Source organism: Drosophila tropicalis, unplaced genomic scaffold, assembly GCF_018151085.1.
Source record: "Drosophila tropicalis isolate 14030-0801.00 unplaced genomic scaffold, ASM1815108v1 contig_443, whole genome shotgun sequence".
Lineage (NCBI taxonomy): Eukaryota > Metazoa > Arthropoda > Insecta > Diptera > Drosophilidae > Drosophila > Drosophila tropicalis.
In genome coordinates, this window is record NW_027172907.1 from 4,126,354 (window position 1) to 4,148,531 (window position 22,178).

Below are 22,178 nucleotides of genomic sequence, written 5' to 3' on the forward strand. Positions count from 1 at the left end.
CTCGATTTTCTATATAAATTTGATTTAAAGGAAAGGCAGCAAAAATAAACAAAAATGCTCAACGACTTAAATATAATTTATCCTTAATTTTTCCACTTTTTTCCTCAATTTTCCTTTAAGCTTCATTTTAACTATGATTCTGTACTACATAAGTAAGTACATATACTATGTATGTCCATTAATTGCATTGAATATTTTATACAGTCAATATTTGATAGGTTTTTTTTTTTTTGCGTTTTTTTTTTTTTTCACTGATTTTCGATGAAATTCATGACCAATATTTGCCAACCGCCCATGAAAAAGAGACTTCTCTCGCAATTTGAATTTTTTTTTATTTTGTTTTGTTTATCCAGGACTCTGGAAATGAAAGTAGGTTGAACAAGTAGAAAAAGAAAAGCGATTTCATTCTTAATTAAAATGAAAAGTTTCACTTTAAAATTTTGCGTTTGTGTTTATTCCTTTAATTGCAGCTTTAAGCTATATTTGCAGCTGCAATTCGCCTGACAAATGCCCTGGGAAGGGGAAAACAATCCGGCGAAACCTTAAATAAACGTAAATGCACACCCGTGGATAAGTACACGGATGAGTAGAAGAGAGACTGTGAGACAGTGCTCATCTATTCGTCAACTAGAACTCGAGTTTTTAGCTTACATCATTTGGATTTCTATCGAGTTGTGCCTGAGTAACGAAAGCGAATGAGAGTTGTATTCGAATGTATTCAACTACATGCACAAGAACAAAATGTCATCCATAAGTATTGCGACTATCTTTTAGATACATATTATTGATTGAAAATATGATTAAGGATCATGTTTGTACTTACAGTCTTGCCAATTGCAATCGCTCGTGTGTGGGTAGACTTTCCACGGTTTGCATTTCGGCCACCAAATCGGCGTGCTCCATTTTGAGTTGCTTTGCATAGCTGGCATCCTCCTGACTTTTGCGCTGTATTAGAATACCTTTGATCATTTTGTAGTGTTTGTTGGTTTCTCCTCTTTTTATTTTGTTATGTTGTATATTGTTGATATGTAATTGAAATGTTTATATTTCTTTATTGAACAATTTAATGCAATATTTTTACAGCAATTGTCCAATTGCTGTCGTTGCAGGGGCTGTTGATGTTGCTGCTGTTGCCACAATCGTTCGTCGTCTTCCTTGTCGTTTGCAAATTTGTATGCAAATTGTAATTTGCATCTTTGAATATGATTTGGTTGTTGTACGCATGCATATGTGTATGTGGATTGGATTTTATTTCATTGTTTTCATTGGGGCAGCTGCTGTTGCTGTTACTGTTGCTATTGCTATTGCTGTTGCTGTTGCCACATCTGATGTTACTGCTGCTGCTACTGCTGCTGCACCCGTTAAACTCCCGAGGCAACTTTTATGTCGTTGTCGTTGTCGTTGTCGTCTTTGTCGTTGTCCTTTCTGCTCTTTGTTTACTTTTGATTTTGTTGCGTTTGGCTCACTTTTCAACAACTCTGCAAGAAGATAAAGTAAAGTGATTACATATACATATATAAAAACTATATGTTTTATTATTCTATAACATTTTGCCCAAGATTTTCCATATGATGGATAGAGAGACAGGGAGAAAGCAAGTGGGATGATAGACTTCATGAAAATGCAAAAGATTCAAATCAAATTGCATGATAAACTCGAGTAAGATAAATGATGGCAGTCTGCAACGAGGGCTTGGGTTAACTTAGGTCAGGGCTGAGATAAACAGCCAAGTTTAGAGTATAGTCAGGCAATTGAGCTAATGGATCCATCTACATACATCATATAACATTCTCACTCTATAATTTTGTGTAAGACTTCGAATTTCAACACATTTTCCTTTTCTCAAATCATAAATATCTAAATATATTAACTAATTAGTGCTTTACAATTAAAATATGAAAGTATTAACCGTATATTGATCTTCTCTAGTGTATTTTATCTTAAATCAAAACAAGCAAACTAACTAAACTAAACTAACAAACCAACAAGGAACATAACACAAAAAAGTAAATCCCAGACTGACTTATTTGGATTTGGTTTTTGTTGATGGTTCTAATGGTTAAAGGGTTCGTCAGTCAAGACTCACTGTTAGATACTTGAAATGATTTCATTCGAGGTTAGAGTATTTACACTTTCTTATTAGCCCTGTTCTTTGGCTTTAGAAGCGTTGAAGTGTAAGATGTGTGTGATGTGTAAGAGTTGACGCAAGTCTTGTGGGTTTTTTCTTTTTTTTTTTTTTGCCACGACCCTTTCTTCTTTTATTTGGTGGAAACGTTGTTAGCAAAAGCTTACGCTGACCTGACATTGATGTTAGAAAAGTTGAACGTGAAGAGGAATCGGAGATGGGATGGAATGTGATGCCTTAAATAAGTTTTAGCCACCGCTTAAGCTCAAATTGCAGCAGCATGCCATCCAACAAGGCAGCCAACCATCATTGAGAATTGAGTTTATTTGTCTTGAGGGCCACTTAGGAACTAACTTGAGTATGTGCAACTCAACGACCAACTTGCACTTGCAGTTTGTCTGTCTGACTGTTCGTCCCTCTGTCTGTATGGTCGCCCTGTGCATCTTCCCCATCGTGTTTCACATGTGGGAAAGGAGCTTCACAAAGAGAATTTCAAATTTCCTAAGCTACATCTATTTTTTTTTTTTTATATTATTTTTCTCTATTTTTCTACTTCTTGCGGATAACGTATGTGTGCGAAAATGGTACTAAGTCGCTAATTTAGTATGCTATCTTCCAACCGCTTCCTTTTTACCTTCTCCTTTCTATCATCTTCCAAAAAAAAAAAAAATACAAAAAAAGTAAAGAAACGAAAATAGAAAGAAAAGTCAGTAAATAATAAAAAAGAAAATGGGGAAATTGTTGAGAAAAGTTGAGAGCTCTGGGAATGGTAAATACGGGATTACCTTTGGTGTGCGGCACAGAAAACAGGTATGCATTATTTAAATTGTTAAAAAAGTTAAGGTTAAAAAAAATATCTAGGTACAAATCCATAAGGTTCAATTAAAAAGTTTAAATTACACTCCAATTACAAAAAAACAGACTGTAATTGCATATTGCAATTGTATATATGTATGTATTTAAAGTAGGCAATTACATATTTACATATGTATATGTTATCAAAATGCTTCAAAGGAGGCATTAGGCAGTTATTAAAAAAGGACACGGGCAAATTCTAAGAGACTTTTTACAAGGCTTTTGCCATCTTCTGATGGAAAGTGTTGGGATTATAGAAAGAAAAGGACGAAAGATCCATCAAAGATGATCGAACTGAATAAACATACTAGCATTTAAGTGAATTGAGTTAATAATAATAATTTGGAATTCAAATAAATTTGATAGATCAAGTTGATGGGTTTTAGGCTTTTAGGCATAGAGCAACTTATAAACTTTTTCCTCTATGTATGGTCTGGTCTCTACATAAAGTATACAGAAACTGATTGAAGGAAAAACTGCAACCAAAATATACATAAATCAACAAAAGAACTTCATACATAACAATTCTAAGGAAAAACAACCTCAGGCTAATTGCATTGAACAATCAATTAGAATTGAAGTATTCTCAAAACCTTGAAACAACTTTGATTTACCATTGAGCTACACAAATTGTACAATTAAGATGTATGTATGTATATTAAATTTTAATAAGACAAAGGTTACTTGTTTTATTTGAATGGAAATGAGCTTTCATTTAATATACTTTGTTCGAGAAGTTTTGCTTGAATTCATTTAAAATGTGTTCATATTCAGCTCATTGAGTGTAAATTTGTTATGCAAATCGGACAGTTCTGTGTTGTTTTTATTCACCCCCCAGACGCATACACCCACCACCTTCCCGCTGAAAAAATATGATTTTTTTTCTTACTTTATGTCGTAACTTTTAGTTGAATTTAATAGTGAGTAGTTGCATTCAAATTTTGTATTCAATGCATTTGACACATGCGAGAAAATGACAAACAACGACAAAAACTGAGATTGTACAAAAACAGAAGCCAAAACGACATCAAAAAATCATGCCATTAAGAGGGAGCAAATTTTAATCGAATATCGATTATGCTGAAAAGGGGGGGATATATGTATGTACGTAGCTGCTCTATAGAGGGGGGGCTATACAACATGTACACGCTCTTTTCAGTTTCCTGTTGTGCCAGTTATAAACGTGTGTACACGTCTACTACAGTGAAAGCCTACAAATTGAAACGTTTACAAATAAAAACAGAAATCTTAAAAACCAAAGGATTGCTTAAAAACTGTTTTGGTGGCTATAGAGAAGTTTTACTTCTCCTGATTGACTTGGAAAATAAATTTTCCAAAAAGTTTTACTAGAGATAGAAATGGAAAATTCTTAAAATTGGCACAAACTATCAAATTTATAGAAAAAAAAGATATGCGATTTTAATTTCATTGAAGATCTTTTTAGTTTTAGTTTAGTTTAGCTAGATTCTTTTAAGTCCTCATATGACTTAAATATATGCACATTTTATATAAATTTCCCTTCTTAGAGACAGATTTTCCATCAGTTATAGTGTGCGTTCTACTGTACTTGTATTGTACATCCTGTTAAGCGTAGAACTTTGTTGTTCATGTTGCTTTCCTCTTGAGATGAAGCCGCCAAATTTCAAGACATGGGCAGGGAGTGAAAGCAGGAAAACGGAGAAGTATCAAGGATATTGGAATGCAATTTTCGTTTATGAGCCTCGAACAAAAGAGGAATTTCCTGTCTATGGCTATATGAGTGGTGCGTGTGTGTGTGTAAGAGAGATATTGTGTGTCTGTGCATGGCTCTATATGCGTATGCCAAAATCTGTACTTGATACGTATATCGCACACAAACACAGACGGTAGCAAATCAGTGTTGTTTTTTTTTTTTTTTCGTTTTTTTTTTTTTTGTATTACGATCAGATTGCAATATAAGAGAAACTGAAAAATCGGAGACTTCCAATTTGAAGAAATTGTTATCCTTTCATTATTAGGTAAAGCGTATTTATATCAAACTACTTCACTTACTTTAATTCAGTCTGCGCTTCAAGATTAAAATCAAAAAGTTTAAAATTAAAGTTTTTGAAAAAGTATATTAATTATTAAAAGCAAAAAGTGAAGCTTTCTTCACTTTCTTTCTTTAAGTTTGTACTTTGAAAACGCAGCAGAGTGTTTCTTGAAAAAATTTCATTAATTTTCCTTTTAAATTGGCGAAATTTATACTAAAAGTTTAAAGTAAACGTTTTTGAGGGATTTCGTTTTATCAGTAATTTGTATTGATTTTGTGTTTTTGTTTTGTGTTCATATAAAAAAAAATGCAAGCAATATGATGTCATGCATGTAAGGGTTAACAAACTTTGGTTTTTCGGCTAGGGCTAAAATTCCAAACAAAAAGCTAAACGGCCAGCTCTGACGCAGACCTTTTTAAGAGCTGTTCATCACGGCGTATGCGTGTTATCTGCGGTCAGGCAAGCCTCAATGTGTGTAGTCTTCCCCTGTCTGCCTTCCCCCTCACCCTTTCTCACGCTTTCATCCACACGACTCTCCTGTTTGCCTGCGCCCGTTTTTTTTTTTTTTTTGTGTTTTGTGATTTGCGGTTTTAGGTTTAACCATTTTGCACGCCCTTTTTTTGTTGTTGTTATTGTTGTTGTGTCTGACATTGCTTAAGCTCAAGTCTCTGATATTTATTCAACTATTTAATAAATAAACGCTCAAAGCAAATAATTTATGGCATTAAGACATTAGACAAGATAAGATAAACGAAAAAAAAAAGAACGTCGAACAGAGAAAAAAAATTACAAAAAGGTGAAAAACTCTTAAAGCGAATTTTCGCTCAAGTGTTGCAACATCAAGGCAAGTGACGACGTAGACGACGACCTAAAGAGCAGACAGGAGCCTGCCTAGCAGGCAGTAGTAGCAGGACGAGCAAGAGTAAGAAGGGACGCTACAAATGAATGACACTCGACAGGCGCAATATGCAACATGAGTCCAACAGTCAACAGCAACAAAAACAACAACAGCAACTATGAGGCCACATACACGACAAGTCAGATAGGAGGAGAAAAGAGAGGTCCAAAGAGATAGAGAGAGGTGCCAAAAACACCTTCTAGGCAACGGGCAAAACTGGCAGCTGGCAGTTGGCATCTGGCATCAGGTCGGGGGTTTTTTAGTTCAACCAGAGTGAGACAGAGTGAGAGAGAGAGAGACCGACTCTGTCCGGACATCTAATGAGTGCACCGACCAAACAACTGCCAATGCCAAAAAGCCAAACAGTGAAGCCTAACCAACTTAGCCAGACTCAGCCATAAACTCGGTACAAACCAAAAGTTTCAGTGCTGAGAATAACTACAATTAAAAAGGACATTTCAAGTTATTCTCAACTGTCTGTTTAGTTCTAGGTTTAAAACTTTTAACCAATTGTGTTAACAAAAACTGTTAAAAAAGACTTGAAAAATGTAAAACCAAAGGAAAAAGGTAATGATTTTATCATTTTACAAACATAATGTATAAATACAAAAGATGCAAAATACTTCAGAGATGCATCTCAGAGATTTATAAGTCCTATTTCCTCTTAATTCTCTAGACATTGAACATCCGCCATAATAAATAAATTAGGTTAAGTTTCCACAGGATGCACACTTCAAGTACTTCACAGGCTAATGAGAACATTTTCAGTTTTTGTATTTTTAAGTTGGTAATTATTGTTAATTGAGTTTTACTGTAAATTGGGTAAGCAGCGAGCAGTTCACCAAGAACAGATGCGACTAGAGATGAGCAAGAGCACGAGAACGTGATTCAATGTGTCAATCGCAGCCTATACTTAGGATAAGAGAGATGGAATCAGAGATCCACTTAATATAATGCCAAAATAAAAATAAAAAGCTGACAACGTCCTGAAATATATACATTGATTACTTTTGGTTCTTTGTTGATGTCAGGAGGCAGTTGGTTTTACCTAAATTAAGATTAAGTTAGTCACGATGTTTGGAATTCCCAAGTTTAGAATTTTACGTCTTTGTAAGAGGTTGCAGCGTTTTTTATCAATACATATGAACCTTTTTTGATTTCGAGTAGATTTGATCTAAATTCTAGAATGCAATTATAAGCTCTATAAGTTTTAATCAATATTAAAGGCTTAAGGTCTTGTTTTATTTCAAACATTGGGTTAAAAATGCACTAAAAATCCTTCTTTTGATCTAAGAAAGAAAATGGATCTAACATTCATTCACTGTAGATCACTGTGACTGTACAATTTTCCTTGGCGCATCTCTGGCAGTGACTCGCTCTCTTTCTCTGTGGTGATGAAGGTTCCGTTTGGTGTTTTGGTTCGGCCCCTACTTGGTGGCTTTTACGAGTGTCGGTTGCCTCTACGTGTGTGCGCGTTTGTGTGTGTGTGTATGTGAGTGTACTTGTGTGTGTGTGTGTGTGTGTGTGTGTGTGTTTGAGAGCTGGAGGGCAGCGAATTATGTGCTTGCATTGAGTGCATTAGCACCCATTTCAGCAGGATGAGTATGGGCTTTGGTTTGAGGTTGAGCCTTCTCGGCCTGGATGAGGATGTTAGTATTAAGCGTTGGCCCAAGTGCCATAGCCGGCGCACAGCGAGGCCAACACACACATACACTCAAATAAGGACTCAAAAAAAAAGCAAGCAATAACGGAGAAACAACAAAAACGAGGAAAAAAGGAAACTATGCCACAACCGGCACACAGTGAAAATGCAGGGCATGGAAAATTATAGTTACTGACTTCTTTTTGCTCCTTCTTATTGTTCTCGTTGTTTTTGTTGTTGTTGTTGCTGCTGTTGTTGCCCCAAAAATGAAAATCAAATAAAGCGATTGCACGTGAGCCAAGTTGAGCCCTTGGCTGAGAAAACTGTGGATGGGGGATTGCATATATGTATGTATGCCCAGTTTGTAACTTTCATTGGGGTAAGTCGGTACAGAAATGAATGCCAGGATCAGGATTTTCTAAAGAATGTTTTTATAATTAAGCAAAATACAATAGAATGGCAATCAGTGTTAAAGCTTCGCGTTGCCATATTGGATTATAGGGACATGAAAAAATGTTACAATCCAAAAAAAATAATTGATAAATAATAAATCTTTTCTAGTGAAATATTAATCTGATTTAAATTAAACCTATTTTTTTAAAAGGACATTTATTATTTATATTTATTTATTATTAACGTTTGCATGTATCTGATTGTTGATGGTTCTTTACTTACAATTCCAAAGGACAAAGGGCATTAACGAAGTCGGTCTAATGGGTATTCTAGCTTTTGATGGGTTGCCACTGTTTCCGTAGGACGAAGGATTGACGGTAAAGAAGGAGTTAGGCAGGCTGGCTGGCTTTCAGGCAGGCAGGCAGCAACTTTGTTGTTGTTGTGTGCTACCAAAGCGGAGTCTCAGATTTTGGCCCCAATGCAAATTAAATTTGAGTGCTGATTGTCTGCATTCCCAACAGAAACAGCAACAACAGCAATCAGTAGCAAAGGAAAAGGGTCACAGGTGTATTTTGTGCCAGTTTAAGTTTCAGAGTAAGAGACCAAAAGGGGGATAGGGCAATGGGAGGAGAGACAAGGATCAACTTGGACATCGAATTGCTTTATTCTTGCTGAACTTGCAATACTTGGCACAAACGAGACGAGAAAAGAAGATTTTCGACATTACTCTGACTGACTCTGAACTAAAATACAGAATAATGAGGGGATCACATGAGATTTAAAGTCACTTGTAATAAGAATTGACTTTGCAAAGAGTTGCCAAAAAGGGCAAAAACCAGTTCCAAATTTAACAAAGACATTTTTTTTTTTGTTGGCACAAGAAACGATAATTTTGTGACCAAGTAATAATGGTAACTATTCTGCAGTTCTATTTAAAATATAAAAAGCAACAAGTTTTCAATGAATTTGACTTGGGAGTTACCTTACATAAGTTTAACATTGTTGTATATAACTTAGGGTAAGGTAAAATTAAACTAGGCTATCTGATGAAATGAAGTAGTCTAAGCTCAAAGTGTAGCTGGCAAATAGGAGCGGCCATTTTGGTGCGGATATCGATAAAAAAGCAATTAAGGATATTCAATTAGACGAACTTGGAAAAGGTTGATTGATAAAACCTGAACTGTAAGCAGTCAAAAAGCTAATAAAACTTAAAAAAAAAATTGTTAGTACGAACCCATTAGTCGCAAAGGGGAACAATAAATGGGAGAAATCAAACGAGTTCAAAGAATGGCTCTATCGAGACTTGGCATATCACAAGAAAAATATCAAGCCTTCTATAGGACTTTAAGCAAGGATGTGTTAACATTGTCTGGTCTTATTACACAACATTTTGCCAATTGTCAAATGACTTCAAGCTTCTATTTTATATGTGTGTGTTTCAGAAACTGCATTTTCAATGGAAATGGCTTATCATTTGCTTTGTGAACGACCCAAGTTTACTGAGGACAATTTACTTTGGTGGAGAAGAACATCCGAGAAAATGTCACTTGACGAATTGCTTAAGTTTCGAAACCACAGCATGTGCTGGATGGAAATGAACATCTGTTCAAACTAGCAAATCAAAATGAAGCAAATCCTTAATTCCGAAGCATTTCTCATCCACTTGAATGTCTCGATTTAATGTAAGTTCCAAAAGCCATAAGTACCTACTCTAATAAGCTTATCCTTTAGTACCTCTTTACATTGTTTTTTCTTAAGATTAAAGACTCCCTTGTCAATCCTGTGTCGATTTGACCATAATTAAAGGGCAGACCTGCAAATTATCGATACAAGTATGATGATATGGTGGAATTAATTACTGACCCCCACACTTTTTCTTCTTCTTTTGCGACATCCATAATTTCTGATTGTGCGAATTAATCGGTATCCCACCTCCTGTTTCTTTGTTTATCTTTTTGTCTCTGTTTCGCTGAATAATTAATTATATTTATGTATATATTAATTAATTTATACCACGCCAACCATAAGTATTTACAGAATTTATTGCACTTATTATACCATACACCCATAGGGTGAAATGGTATATTAAAGTCGCCAAAATGTATGTAACAGGCAGAAGGAAGCTTCTCCGACCCTATAAAGTATATATATTCTTGATCAGGATGAACAGCCGAGTCGATCTAGCCATGTCCGTCTGTCCGTCCGTCCGTCCGTCCGTCCGTCCGTCCGTCCGTCCGTCCGTCCGTCCGTCCGTCCGTATGAACACGCAGATCTCGGAGACTATAAGAGCTAGAGCCACCAAATTTGGTATGTATACTCGTGTATTATGCACGCGTACAGAGTTAATTGGAATTTCGGCCACGCCCCCTTACGCCCCCAGGAATCACATAAAACTATTTTTCTTAAAAAGTATAACAGCTAGAGACATCAAATTTATTCTGTATACCCGTTTAGTTAGCGCGCAAAAACTGATTGTTCAAACTTTTTGCCACGCCCCCTTACGCCCCCAGGAATCACATAAAACTGTTTTTCTTAAAAAGTATAACAGCTAGAGACATCAAATTTGGTATGCAGATTAGCTTGATAGACGCGCAGATATTGGCTATTTAAAAATTTTGCCACGCCCACTTCCGCCCCCGCAAATTAAACAAAACTGATTTTCTCAAAAACTAACAAAGCTAAAGTCACCAAATTTAGTATGTACACTGGCTTAGTATGCGCGCAGGGTACATCTATTTTCATATTTTGCCACGCCCACTTCCGCCTCCATATTTAAGAAAAAACCGATTTTCTCCTGTAGATTTTTGACTATCGCATTCAAATTCGGCAGACTAATTATTCTTATCTATTTCTACAAAACTACCGAATTTTATTGAAATCGGACTAGAAACATGCAAAATATGCGTATGAACGTATTTTACAAAGCAGTCCACAAGGCCAGAATTGGCCGTTGGCTAGTGGCGGCGCTAGAGTGCTCGTATGTTCGTAGAGTGAGCGAGATAGCACATACTATGTGTTCGTGGGGGGCGGAAGGATCCAAATGAAATACAAGGAGTTGGCGGGTGCCAATTTCTTCAGTTTGTGGTGAGCGAGTGGTGAATTAAAACGCACGAGAAACTTCGGTTAACTAAATGTAGGTTTTATTATTTATATAATATTCACAGGTAAACCGGCACACACGGAAATGGTTCGGGTTGAAAGTGATTAACAAATCGTAAAAAAATGCAAGAGAACGGGTGTTCGGGTGAAAGGCTCGATTCTTAGTGATGGCGGTGCCCATTGGAAAAAATCAAGTCACTCCTCCTGGTGTGACCGTAGACGCCGAGGATCAAAAAACCCTCCTCACTCCTCACCGCTCACTGCTCTTCGCCGCTCACTGCTGTTCACCCGGTGGCGTGAACATACCGCCCCCCTTGCAACATGTTGCAATTGTCACCCTGGACATATAAAGGATGGGGGACGGCAACGTCCTGGAGCGCCTAGATCCCACAGGAGCCGGAGACGACCCATCCGAACACGGTGCTCTGGGCTGCGGGAGTACCGCTATGACCGGGCACACAGCCTGGTTGGATGACCTCAGGATAGAGGTCTGCCCCGAGCACCACGGATACCGACGCCGGCCGATAGAAGTAGGGGTCGGCCAGGATCAGGGTTGCGAACTTCTCTCGGACCGGCGCCGCCACTTCCCGGATGGGAGTGCGGATGAGCAAGTCCTCTTCGACCCGGAATATAACGTTCCGTCGGAACGTCTTGTCGGACCTCGACTCGAGGACGGCCGTACAGGCTTGGTCGACCCCGACCGTGGTCACAGCTAACCCCAGGGACCGGGCAAAGGAGAGATTGATGCGGCTCTCAGCCGCACACGCATCAAGAAGGACGCGGGTCTCGAAGGATTTCGAGCCATTGCCCAACCGTAGGACTGCGGTGGGCAGGACAGTCGTCGTCCTGGCGTGGAGCAGGGAGGATAACGAAATCTCGGGTGCGCCTTCTGGGGAAGCGGAGCGGTCGGACGATGATCGGGAACGGGGTTGTAGCGGGGGTGCAGCACGACTGGAGGGGGTGATCGGCTGCGACGCCGGGCGGAGGCACGTCGTCTCGGCGGTTGGTCGGCCATGTGGAGCAGGGTATGGTGCCTTTGCCCGCATCGTCGGCAACCATGGCGAGTCCGACACGCGTCGGATGAATGCTCGTGGGCCAAGCAATTGGGACAATATTTATTGATGAGCACCGCCCGAAGCCGCTTTTCCCCTCGGAGGTTTAGGAAGCGCTGACACTGCCGGAGTGCATGAACCCCCCGACAGACCCGGCATCGGTACACGTTCGTGCCCTGTGGAGCTCGTTTGCTGCGGTGGTGCGGCAGACGCGTGGGGGCCATGTCGCTATGAAAGGGCGAGCTGAATGAACTGTAACGAAAGAAATTACGTATGGGGGAGTGGATTAGTCTATGCACGGGAACGAGAAACATGCACGGAGACGAGGACATTCGGAGGAAACATAGAGGGATTAGGAGTCACGATAAGGTTTTAGACTCAGGACTCCTGCTGTCTTGCAACAGAATGAGCTTCGCTACGGGTCTTCGGATAGACCCACGCGCGGTGGTGACATCAGCCACTCGGACGAGGCCGTCAGCCCCGGGCAGAGTGCGCTCAATTCGCCCTAAGCGCCACTCGTTGGAGGGGAGATGATCTTCGGACACGATCACGAGGTCGCCGGTCTGGATGCTGCGAGTCGGTGATTTCCACTTGTTCCGTTTGTGAAGCTCCTTGAGGTACTCACTCTTCCAGCGGCGGCAGAAAGCCTGCTGGATTGCCTTTAGTCGCTGCCATCGGTTGATCAGCGACATAGGCTCGACCAGAATTTCCGGTTCCGCAATGGCTAAGAGTGGTCCTCCAATCAGGAAATGTCCCGGGCTTAGGGCCAGTAGATCCTCTGGGTCCTCACTCATGGGAGAGATTGGCCTGGAGTTTAGGCACGCTTCGATCCTACACAGGAGAGTGGAAAGTTCCTCGAAGGTGTATTTGACAGTGGACGAGGACTTGTAAAACAGGGTCTTAAAACTTTTGACCCCTGCTTCCCACAGTCCTCCCATGTGGGGCGCGCTTGGCGGAATGAACTGCCAGGATAGGATGTGCTGGGGGAATGCCTTCATTATTTCAAGCTTGGTGGCGTTCAGGAAATCTTTTTCGAGCGCCTTTGAGGCCCCTACGAAGGTTTTGCCGTTGTCGGAGTAAATGCGCTGTGGACATTGTCTCCGTGCGACAAACCGAGAGAAGGCTGCCAGAAATCTTTCAGTGGTGAGGTCGGAGGTAGCCTCGAGATGGATTGCCTTCGTGCTGAAACACACAAAGACGCAGACATAACCCTTAGTTATGAGACACGCACGCCCGGTGTAATTTTTGATCTCGAACGGCCCTGCGAAATCAATGCCCGTGTGGGTGAAGGGCCTGGAATACGTGATGCGTTCTCGAGGGAGATCACCCATCATCTGGGTCTGTAGTCGTCGACGATGAACGATGCAGACCTTGCACCCCTTGATGTGGGACTTTACCATGTTCTTTATCCGTGGGATCCAGAATTTGGTGCGCAAATACCGCACCATCAGTTGATTGCCGCCATGCAACGTGATGCGGTGGGCGAATGCGACAAGCAGGCGAGTGAAATGAGTACTATATGGGAGGAGAATAGGGTGACGTTCATCATATCGGAGGGACTCAGCGGCCCGGAGTCGTCCGCAGGAGCGGAGTAACCCATGCTGGTCGAGAAATGGGTTCAGATTGAGTAGAGTGCTGGATGATGGCAGGGGTCGCCCTTCGCCCAGGGCCCGTATCTCCGCGAGGTATTCCCGCCGCTGAGAGGTCCGAATCAAGGCGCGCTCGGCGGAAAGAAGTTCGTCATTGGTGAGGCGAACCGTGGAAGGCGTCGAAATCCTCTTGGTGGCGAAGCGTAGGATGTACGCGATGACTCGTAGAGCCCTACCATAATTCGAGAACCGTTCGCTGACGTCCTCGAGTAGCGTGGTCGCGGTGGTGTGGCACTGGACCCGTTGCTCCAGCTGGGTGTCTGGGAGTTCGTTATGGGGAGTTGGCCAATACTCGGGGGCTCTCTGGAGCCAGTCCGGCCCATGCCACCAGAGGCTGCTGGCCGATAGCTCGGCCGCGGAGACTCCACGGCTCGCCAGATCCGCGGGGTTGTCCTCGGAGCGCACATGTGACCAGCTTTGGCCACTAGTGCTTTCGGAGATCCTGGATACGCGATTGGCCACGAAGGTGGACCAACTGCACGGAGGTTTATTGAGCCAAGCCAACACGATGGTAGAGTCGGTCCAAAACTGGGAGGTTGCAGGTCGGATTGGAAGTTCAGGAACGATCGACGCCCAGAGATCGGCTAGCAGAACCGCTCCGCACAACTCTAGCCGAGGCAGCGAGACTGTTTTGACTGGAGCTACACGGGTCTTAGCCGTTAATAAATGGACGTCTACTTGATTGCCGTACCGAACCCGCACATATAGGGCCGCTCCATACGCTTTCTGTGACGCGTCACAGAAGCCATGAAGCTCCCACGAGAGCTTATCGCTGGTGTTTAGCCAACGGGGAATGCGGAGTCGACTGAGGCCTGGGTAATCCTGCAGGAATTCATGCCATTGCTGCAGCAGGAGAGGCGGCAGAGCATCATCCCAGCCCAGTTCGGTAAGCCAGATTTGCTGCATGAATATCTTCGCTCGGATGACAAATGGGGCTAGCCACCCAGCGGGGTCGAAGAGCTTAGCGATATGAGACAGAACCTGCCTCTTGGAGATCGACTCCTTCAAGGGGGGGGTCCGCTGTGGTGAAGAAGAAGACGTCCTCAGCAGCTTGCCATCGAATACCCAAGGTTTTTGCGGTGCTCGCGTCTTCCAGCTCGAGAAAGTCCTCTCGCAGCAGGTGCTCTCTCGGAATGGCTTGAAGTACTTCCTTCTTATTGGAAGTCCACTTCCGAAGCGGGAATCCCGCAGATTGGAGGACCGCTTGAAGCTCTCGTATGGCGAGACGAGCGTCGGCTTCAGTGTGAGCGCCGGCAAGGACATCATCAACATACATGTAGTTCCGAAGGATTTCGCTCGCCTGAGGATACATCGTTTGCACGTCTTGTGCCAGTTGTAAAAGGACTCGGATCGCCAAGAATGGCGCGCAGTTAACCCCAAACGTGACAGTTTGTAACTCGTAATCCTGAATATTGCCGCAGCGGTCTCGGTAGAGGATCCGCTGAAAGGGGGTATGCCTGGGATCGACTCGGATTTGTCGATACATCTGCGTTATGTCGGCATTGAAAACGAATTGAAAGAACCGCCATTTCAGTACCTGAAGCGTGAGGTCGGCCTGAAGAGTAGGACCGGTGTGCAAGACATCGTTGAGGCTGACGCCTTGTGTGGAGGGGCTCGACGCGTTAAATACCACGCGTACCTTAGTGGTGGTGCTATCGGGCTTAAACACCGCATGATGGGGGAGATAGAAGTTTTTCCCATCTTGAGGCGGCGTCACCCGAATCATATGACCCAATTCCTCATATTCTTGAATAATGGCATCGTACTGCGTTTTTAGAACCGGATCCTTGAGAAGGCGTGCCTCATTCCGCAGGAATTGAGCCAGCGCGATCGGTCTTGAGTGGCCCAAGTCAACGCTATTCGGACCTTTGAACGGTAGGGACACAACATATCGGCCGTCCTTTCCCCTTTGGGTGGTCTCCTGGAAGTTCCGCTCGCAGAATGCGTCATCCTCCTTTTCCGGCTTTGCGGGAAGGTCTTCCACCTCCCAAAACTTGGTGAGGAGTACATCAAGCTTTGCTTCGGGACTAACTCGCGTCTGTGCCGCGAAAACGGATCTAGACACCGGGGGGTCAGGAGTGATAGCCCCACACAGAACCCATCCAAAGATGGTTTCTAGCCCGACAAAATCACCAATATCCTTTTTGATCCGTTCTCCGAGGATGTGGGGAAACAGGTCTACACCGATGATCATGTCAATAGGCGCGGGCTTGTTGTAGTACGGGTCAGCCAGGGGGCGATCGAGGCACTGCGTCGGAACCGTATTAAGGAATGGAGCTGTTGGAATGGCCCCTGACAATTTGGATACGACCAGGGCGGAGACCTCAATCTTGTTCAATCTGTCACACGGGGGGAGACAGCATTAGCAGACACACCTTGTCGGCGCAGCCTCCATCACTCTGGCCCATGCCAGTAACCGCGGCGTCTACTGGGTAGAAGGGGGCTGGACCATGCTGAAGACGCGTTCGGAGAGAAAAGTTGAATCGGCTCCCGAGTCGATCAACGCCCGAATATGATGATCCACACCACGATGGTGCAGAGTGACAATCGCAGTGCCTAAAAGGCCTCTGCCTGGGGTAGATGCAAAATAACTTTGAGCATTTGTGAGCTGGTCGCTCGCGGACGGGCGCTCTGTGACGCTGGATGGTGGGACTTGCGCAGCGGATGGCGAGGGCACGGACACATCACTAGGATGCAACAGCGTATGATGACGTTCCTTGCAGGTATGGCAATTATGCGCACTGGAGCAGCCCTTCACTTGATGACCGCGGGCAAAACAGTTCAGACAAAGTCCCTGCTGTCTAATGGTTTCCAGCCGCCTCTGAACAGGCATATCAAGGAAACTAGGGCAGAGCCGTATTGGGTGATTTTCCCGATGGCACAGCTTGCAAGACGCCGATTTGAGCTGAGCTTTCGCTGGAAACGCTTGGACTTTCATCGTTGCAGAGGATTTGCGGGGGCCAATGGGGATGGCTTGGACACTTGGGGCCGACTTATGTTCGTCGGTGGCATCCAGGACCCGATACCGATCGGTAAGAAATTGGTTCAAATCGGACCACGTTGAGACGACAGTCTTATTGGGCACTGATTGCTCCCACAGGAGGATTGTGGCCTTCGGCAATTTACTAGTGCAGATGGCGATAAGTAGGACATCCCAATTCTCAGTACTAACACCCGAACGCTCAAGTGCGGTAAGACACCCTTGAAACGCGGTCTGCAGCTCTCGCAAGGATTTGCCCGACTCTTGTGCCACCGCGGGAATCTGAAGGAGTTGTCTGGCTTGAGTCATGACCAGCAGACGGCTGTTTTCGTACCGTGCGGTGAGGTTCTCCCACGCGGCCTGGAAACCCTCATTCGTCAGGGGGGACTTAGCCACGATGGTTCTCGCTTCCCCTCGCGTCTTGGCGTTCAAGTGATAGAGCTTCTCCACTTGTGACAAATACGGATTGGCGATATAAATGGCGGCGAACAAATCGCGGAATGTGGGCCATGCTAGGCTGTCGCCATCAAATGTCTCTACCTCACACGGAGGAACTCTATGCCCCGGTGGCCCCGACGGAGCGGTTGGCTGACGCCTAAGAGTCGTCATCTGTACCGAGAGCTGTTCGATGCGTTCTCCGAACAACGTCCCGCATCGCACATATGCCGCGTAAGCGGATTCGTGCTTCGCCTTGATGTGGCTTATGTTTGCCAAGCTTTCCTCGTCGGCTTGGATTGTCAAGGCCTTGTGACAACGGGAGTATTCCATCTCGACAGTTGACCAAAGGGATTTGAGCTGCTCTAAGTGCATTTTAATGGAAAACAAGGGCACTTCAGAAGTTAGAGCTTCACTCTCGCGAGCTTCAAACAGAGTCAATGCGTCGCACGCTATAACGAAATCGGAAAGGGACATTCTGGAGTGTTCTCTACGCTGTTGTGATACGGATCGGGTGACGGGAGCGTCAGAACAGTGCGTCACAACAACGTGCGGAATCTGGGTCTGAGTTGAAAGCTTGGAACGACCTTGGTGTTCCCTCGAGTCTTTAACCGAGAATCTGCGACCCTCAGGTAAGCTGGACGAAGACGGACGGGACCTTGGGGATTCGCTGCGGCTGCGAACTGACGAGAACTTGCGCGAAATATCCGTACGCTTCACGGTCACCGGAGTTGTCGGAGGCCGAACCTTCTCCGGAGTTGCAGAGGGAGACGAAAGACTGTTGGACTTCGGCGCAGTCTTGGACGGCTCCGTGGACATACTCAGGGGACGAGCTTACCGACGAACACCGCGTTTGTGCGCGTCCCTTTTTTTTGTTTTGGAAGTGAGAAGTGGACTGTATGGGGACGCAAGAACTTCCTCACTGTGCACCGCAGGATTGCGGGAGAATTTTCTCGCGTGTGGCTCGGAAACGAAGCCTCTTTAATGGGGATAGATGCGGAATAATATACGAACGCACGAATGCGGATTGAAAATTACCGATGGGAGTACGTATAAAACAAAACACGGATGAAATATATAAACAAAGATGTATAGGATAAAAGGAAAATACGTTTTTATATAAATCTGGATCTGGATATATATGTGTGCGCAGAATAATGGCCGGAAAAAATTGTATATATAATTTATAAATATGGACGGAGATATAAATATGGGCCCGATAGTGCTGGAAAAAATATATATATATGTATTTATTTAGAAATATGGGCGGATATATATATGAGCGCAAAAGGCTGGCCGGAAAAAATATATATATAGTTTTTAAAGCTGAACGGATATATAAATATGGGCCCGATAGTGCTGGAAAAAATTTATATGTGTTTATTTATAAATATGGGCGGATATATATTGAGCGCAAAATACTGGCCGGAAAAAATATATATATAGTTTTTAAATATGAACGGATATATAAATATGGGCCCGATAGTGCTGGAAAAAATTTATATGTGTTTATTTATAAATATGGGCGGATATATATATGAGCGCAAAATACTGGCCGAAAAAATTATATATATAATTTATAAATATGGACGGATATATAAATATGGGCCCGATAGTGCTGGAAAAAATATATATGTATTTATTTATAAATATGGGCGGATATATATATGAGCGCAAAATACTGGCCGAAAAAAATTATATATATAATTTATAAATATGGACGGATATATATATGTGAGCGCAAAAAGTTGGCCGGAAAAATTATATAAATGATTTATAAATATGGACGGATATATAAATGTGGGCACGATAATGCTGGAAAAATATATATGTATTGTTTTATAAATATGGGCGGATATATAATTAGGCGAAAAAAAGAGAATCGGAAATAATGTGATTTAAATTTGGCGCGCTTGAGCCGCCTATCGATATCACGACTCGACTCACGTGTCACCACTACTCCGAAAACAGCTGTCGGCCGCTGTTTATATATTTGGTTTTTGATTTTGTTGTTTAATTATGTATGTGAATAATTTTTTTTTTTGTGGTTGTGCGGAAAAACCAAGAACAAGTGTTGTGCGGAAAAACAAGCGAGTGTTGTGCGCAAATAAAACAACCGATCAATGCATATGGACAGATGCTTTGATCTATGTGTGTACGTACATGCATAAGTACACAGGTGAGTATAGATATGTATGCACACGCGTTGTTCACAACAACAAAAAAAACGTAAGTAATTGTAATTTAATTGGATGTGGGGTTGTGTTAAATCAATGCGCGACACCGAAATGTATTATGCGTTGTGGATATGTACATATGTATGTGCAATGTATGACTATGTAAGCATATACATATGTATGTATGTACGTATGTAAGCAAGTGCACCGGTATCCAAAGACGCGCGTGAGGAAATTAATTTCGCACCTAATTCGAACGCGCAAGAAATCGCGGTGCATACGTGAAGTGCTATTTAAAAAAAAAGAATATTTTTTTTGCCTTTTGTGTCGTGGTAAATGTGCGAAGGGATTGTATGTATATGGATATGTATGTACATATGCGCGTACATCAACAGGTGACGATGTATGTATGTACGTAGATACGCGCGTGTGGAAATAAGTTTGGCATTAAAGATTATTATTCCAACACATAAGAAAACGCGGTGAACACTTTGATTTTTATTTTTCCCTATTTTTTATAACACTTTAATAATTTTTTTTTTTTTGTTTTTTAAACTTTTACGCGGATTTGGCAAACAGCTGTGGAAATTACATGTACATGTGAATGCATATGTAAAAAAGGTGGATTTGGACAAGTGCGAGGAAAAAAAAACATAAATGAAAATGGATAATCGTGGAATGTAAAATGAGAACGTTGGACAATCACGCTAAGGATTAGGAACTACCATGAAACCTTGGAACAGGTCAGGTATGTACATACAATATGTAAAAGTGTGTAGGTCGCTATGGAGAAGCGGGAAAACCTCACACTTTTAGTAGTATGTAAATGAAATGAATAATGAAATTTTGTACTTATCAGGAATTCCGCCGATGCAAGCTGGAGGAGCGGAAGGATATCCGGCTCGAAGGACCAATGTTCGTGGGGGGGCGGAAGGATCCAAATGAAATACAAGGAGTTGGCGGGTGCCAATTTCTTCAGTTTGTGGTGAGCGAGTGGTGAATTAAAACGCACGAGAAACTTCGGTTAACTAAATGTAGGTTTTATTATTTATATAATATTCACAGGTAAACCGGCACACACGGAAATGGTTCGGGTTGAAAGTGATTAACAAATCGTAAAAAAATGCAAGAGAACGGGTGTTCGGGTGAAAGGCTCGATTCTTAGTGATGGCGGTGCCCATTGGAAAAAATCAAGTCACTCCTCCTGGTGTGACCGTAGACGCCGAGGATCAAAAAACCCTCCTCACTCCTCACCGCTCACTGCTCTTCGCCGCTCACTGCTGTTCACCCGGTGGCGTGAACACTATGAAACATGTAAAAACAATTTAATAGACATACATTTGGTTTTCGAAATTTGAAATATTTGTTTCGCCTGGTGTATGGTATACCCAAGTCGACGAGTCGACTTACTTGCTTCATTTTTTTAATCCATTTGAATTTTAAATTCATTGATAATAAAAACGTGAATGTGAGAGCAGTTGATTACCAATTAAACGTGGCCTTTAAACCATATTAAAGGATGCTGGTTTCGCTCTTTTAAATTCGGATACAGTTTTAACCGAATTCGCCGACTCCTCACCTTTTTCTCTTCCTCGAATAGCATGACTTCCACACAAAAAGTGTCCTCAAACTGATAATCATGGTGAGCTAAGCTGGTAGTGCTGGGTAGCTGCTAAATCACATTTACACTGCATGATGTGTTCATATTGTGTGTGGCGTGTCATGTGTGTGTGTGTGTGTGTCAGTGAGTGAGTGTGTGTATAGAGTAAACGAACCCAAACTGAGCAGTCAACTGACCAACTGGCGCACACAATTTAACAGAAGCTTTGGTCATCTCTCAAAATTTAGCACTTGCTCCACCCAACCACCCATTTATCCATCCATTCAACCACCCCCTCATCGCACACACACACACGCTCAATCAACTTTGTTGATGACATAACCGCCCACAACTTTCCTCACAGCATGAGATGGCAAAAATCTTGTGTTGTGTCCTGATCCTGCCGCTGTCATTCATTTCTGTTTAAGCTGTACTGTAATTTGTATATCCTTTAGTCTATAGCTTGGGTATATCAACTCCTGAGACGTCTCTCATTGACGTCTCAATGACGTCAAAGGATATAGAGCACTGAAAGGTGGTTACAATATGTTATCTGATGACTGACTCGCCATTTCCTTTAATTCCATATGTATTTATCAATAATAAATCATATATAGAACAACCATCATCAACAGGATTTTAACCACATAGCTGGCACACAGTGCGTATGGGTAATGATGAGCTAGCTTACTCAATGTACAAACAACAATCAATTTTTTATGTTCATTCATTCTTTACATTTAATGATCTGCTTTTGTATCCAACTGTCGATCGAACTCCCATATTACATTAATCAAAACCATTTTTCCCCGCTTATAAATATGCATTTGAGACAAAAAAATCATTTACAAAAAAGGACTAAATTTTGTAGAAGCTATTAAACATCATAATTTCCAAAAGGTCGTTTAATTTTGTTGAATTTTCTTTTGTTTTATTAACCAACATAAAACATGTTCAGCAATAGGATGCTTTGCAGTAGTTTTAGAAATTAAACCTCTGTGCTTGGCAAAAATTGTTTATATTTTATGGTAAAACCAGAGGGCCGGGGCTAACTTCGACCGCGTCAAAGTTTGTATACCCTTGCAACTTTTTTGGTAACTCTTTCCTTACCTATTAGCCATCAATGTGGAAGAACGTTTTATCTAAAAAGGCTTAAGCTTGAGAAAGAAAGGCCTACAATCATAGGAAATAACGAAGATATTGATCAAAGTCACTGTTTTCCACCGATCGTTCCTATGGGAGCTATATGATATAGTCACCC

General features: G+C 42.2%; 2 protein-coding genes across 2 annotated transcripts in view; both read right to left on the reverse strand.

Moving 5' to 3' along the window:
* MYPT-75D (Myosin phosphatase targeting subunit 75D) overlaps positions 1-22,178 on the reverse strand; it is a 66,382-nt gene that overhangs the window by 5,843 nt on the left and 38,361 nt on the right. Inside the window, 1 exon segment of the mRNA XM_068286162.1 lies at positions 824-1,478. Coding sequence (XP_068142263.1) covers positions 824-969 — 146 coding nt within the window. The 5' untranslated portion in view covers positions 970-1,478.
* LOC137574056 (uncharacterized) lies at positions 11,044-21,614 on the reverse strand. Its single transcript, XM_068286163.1, has 2 exons — positions 20,170-21,614; positions 11,044-12,328 (listed from the first exon to the last, which is right to left on the reverse strand). The coding sequence occupies exon 2, from the start codon at positions 12,068-12,070 to the stop codon at positions 11,405-11,407; it is 666 nt and encodes a 221-aa protein (XP_068142264.1). The 5' UTR covers positions 12,071-12,328; positions 20,170-21,614; the 3' UTR covers positions 11,044-11,404.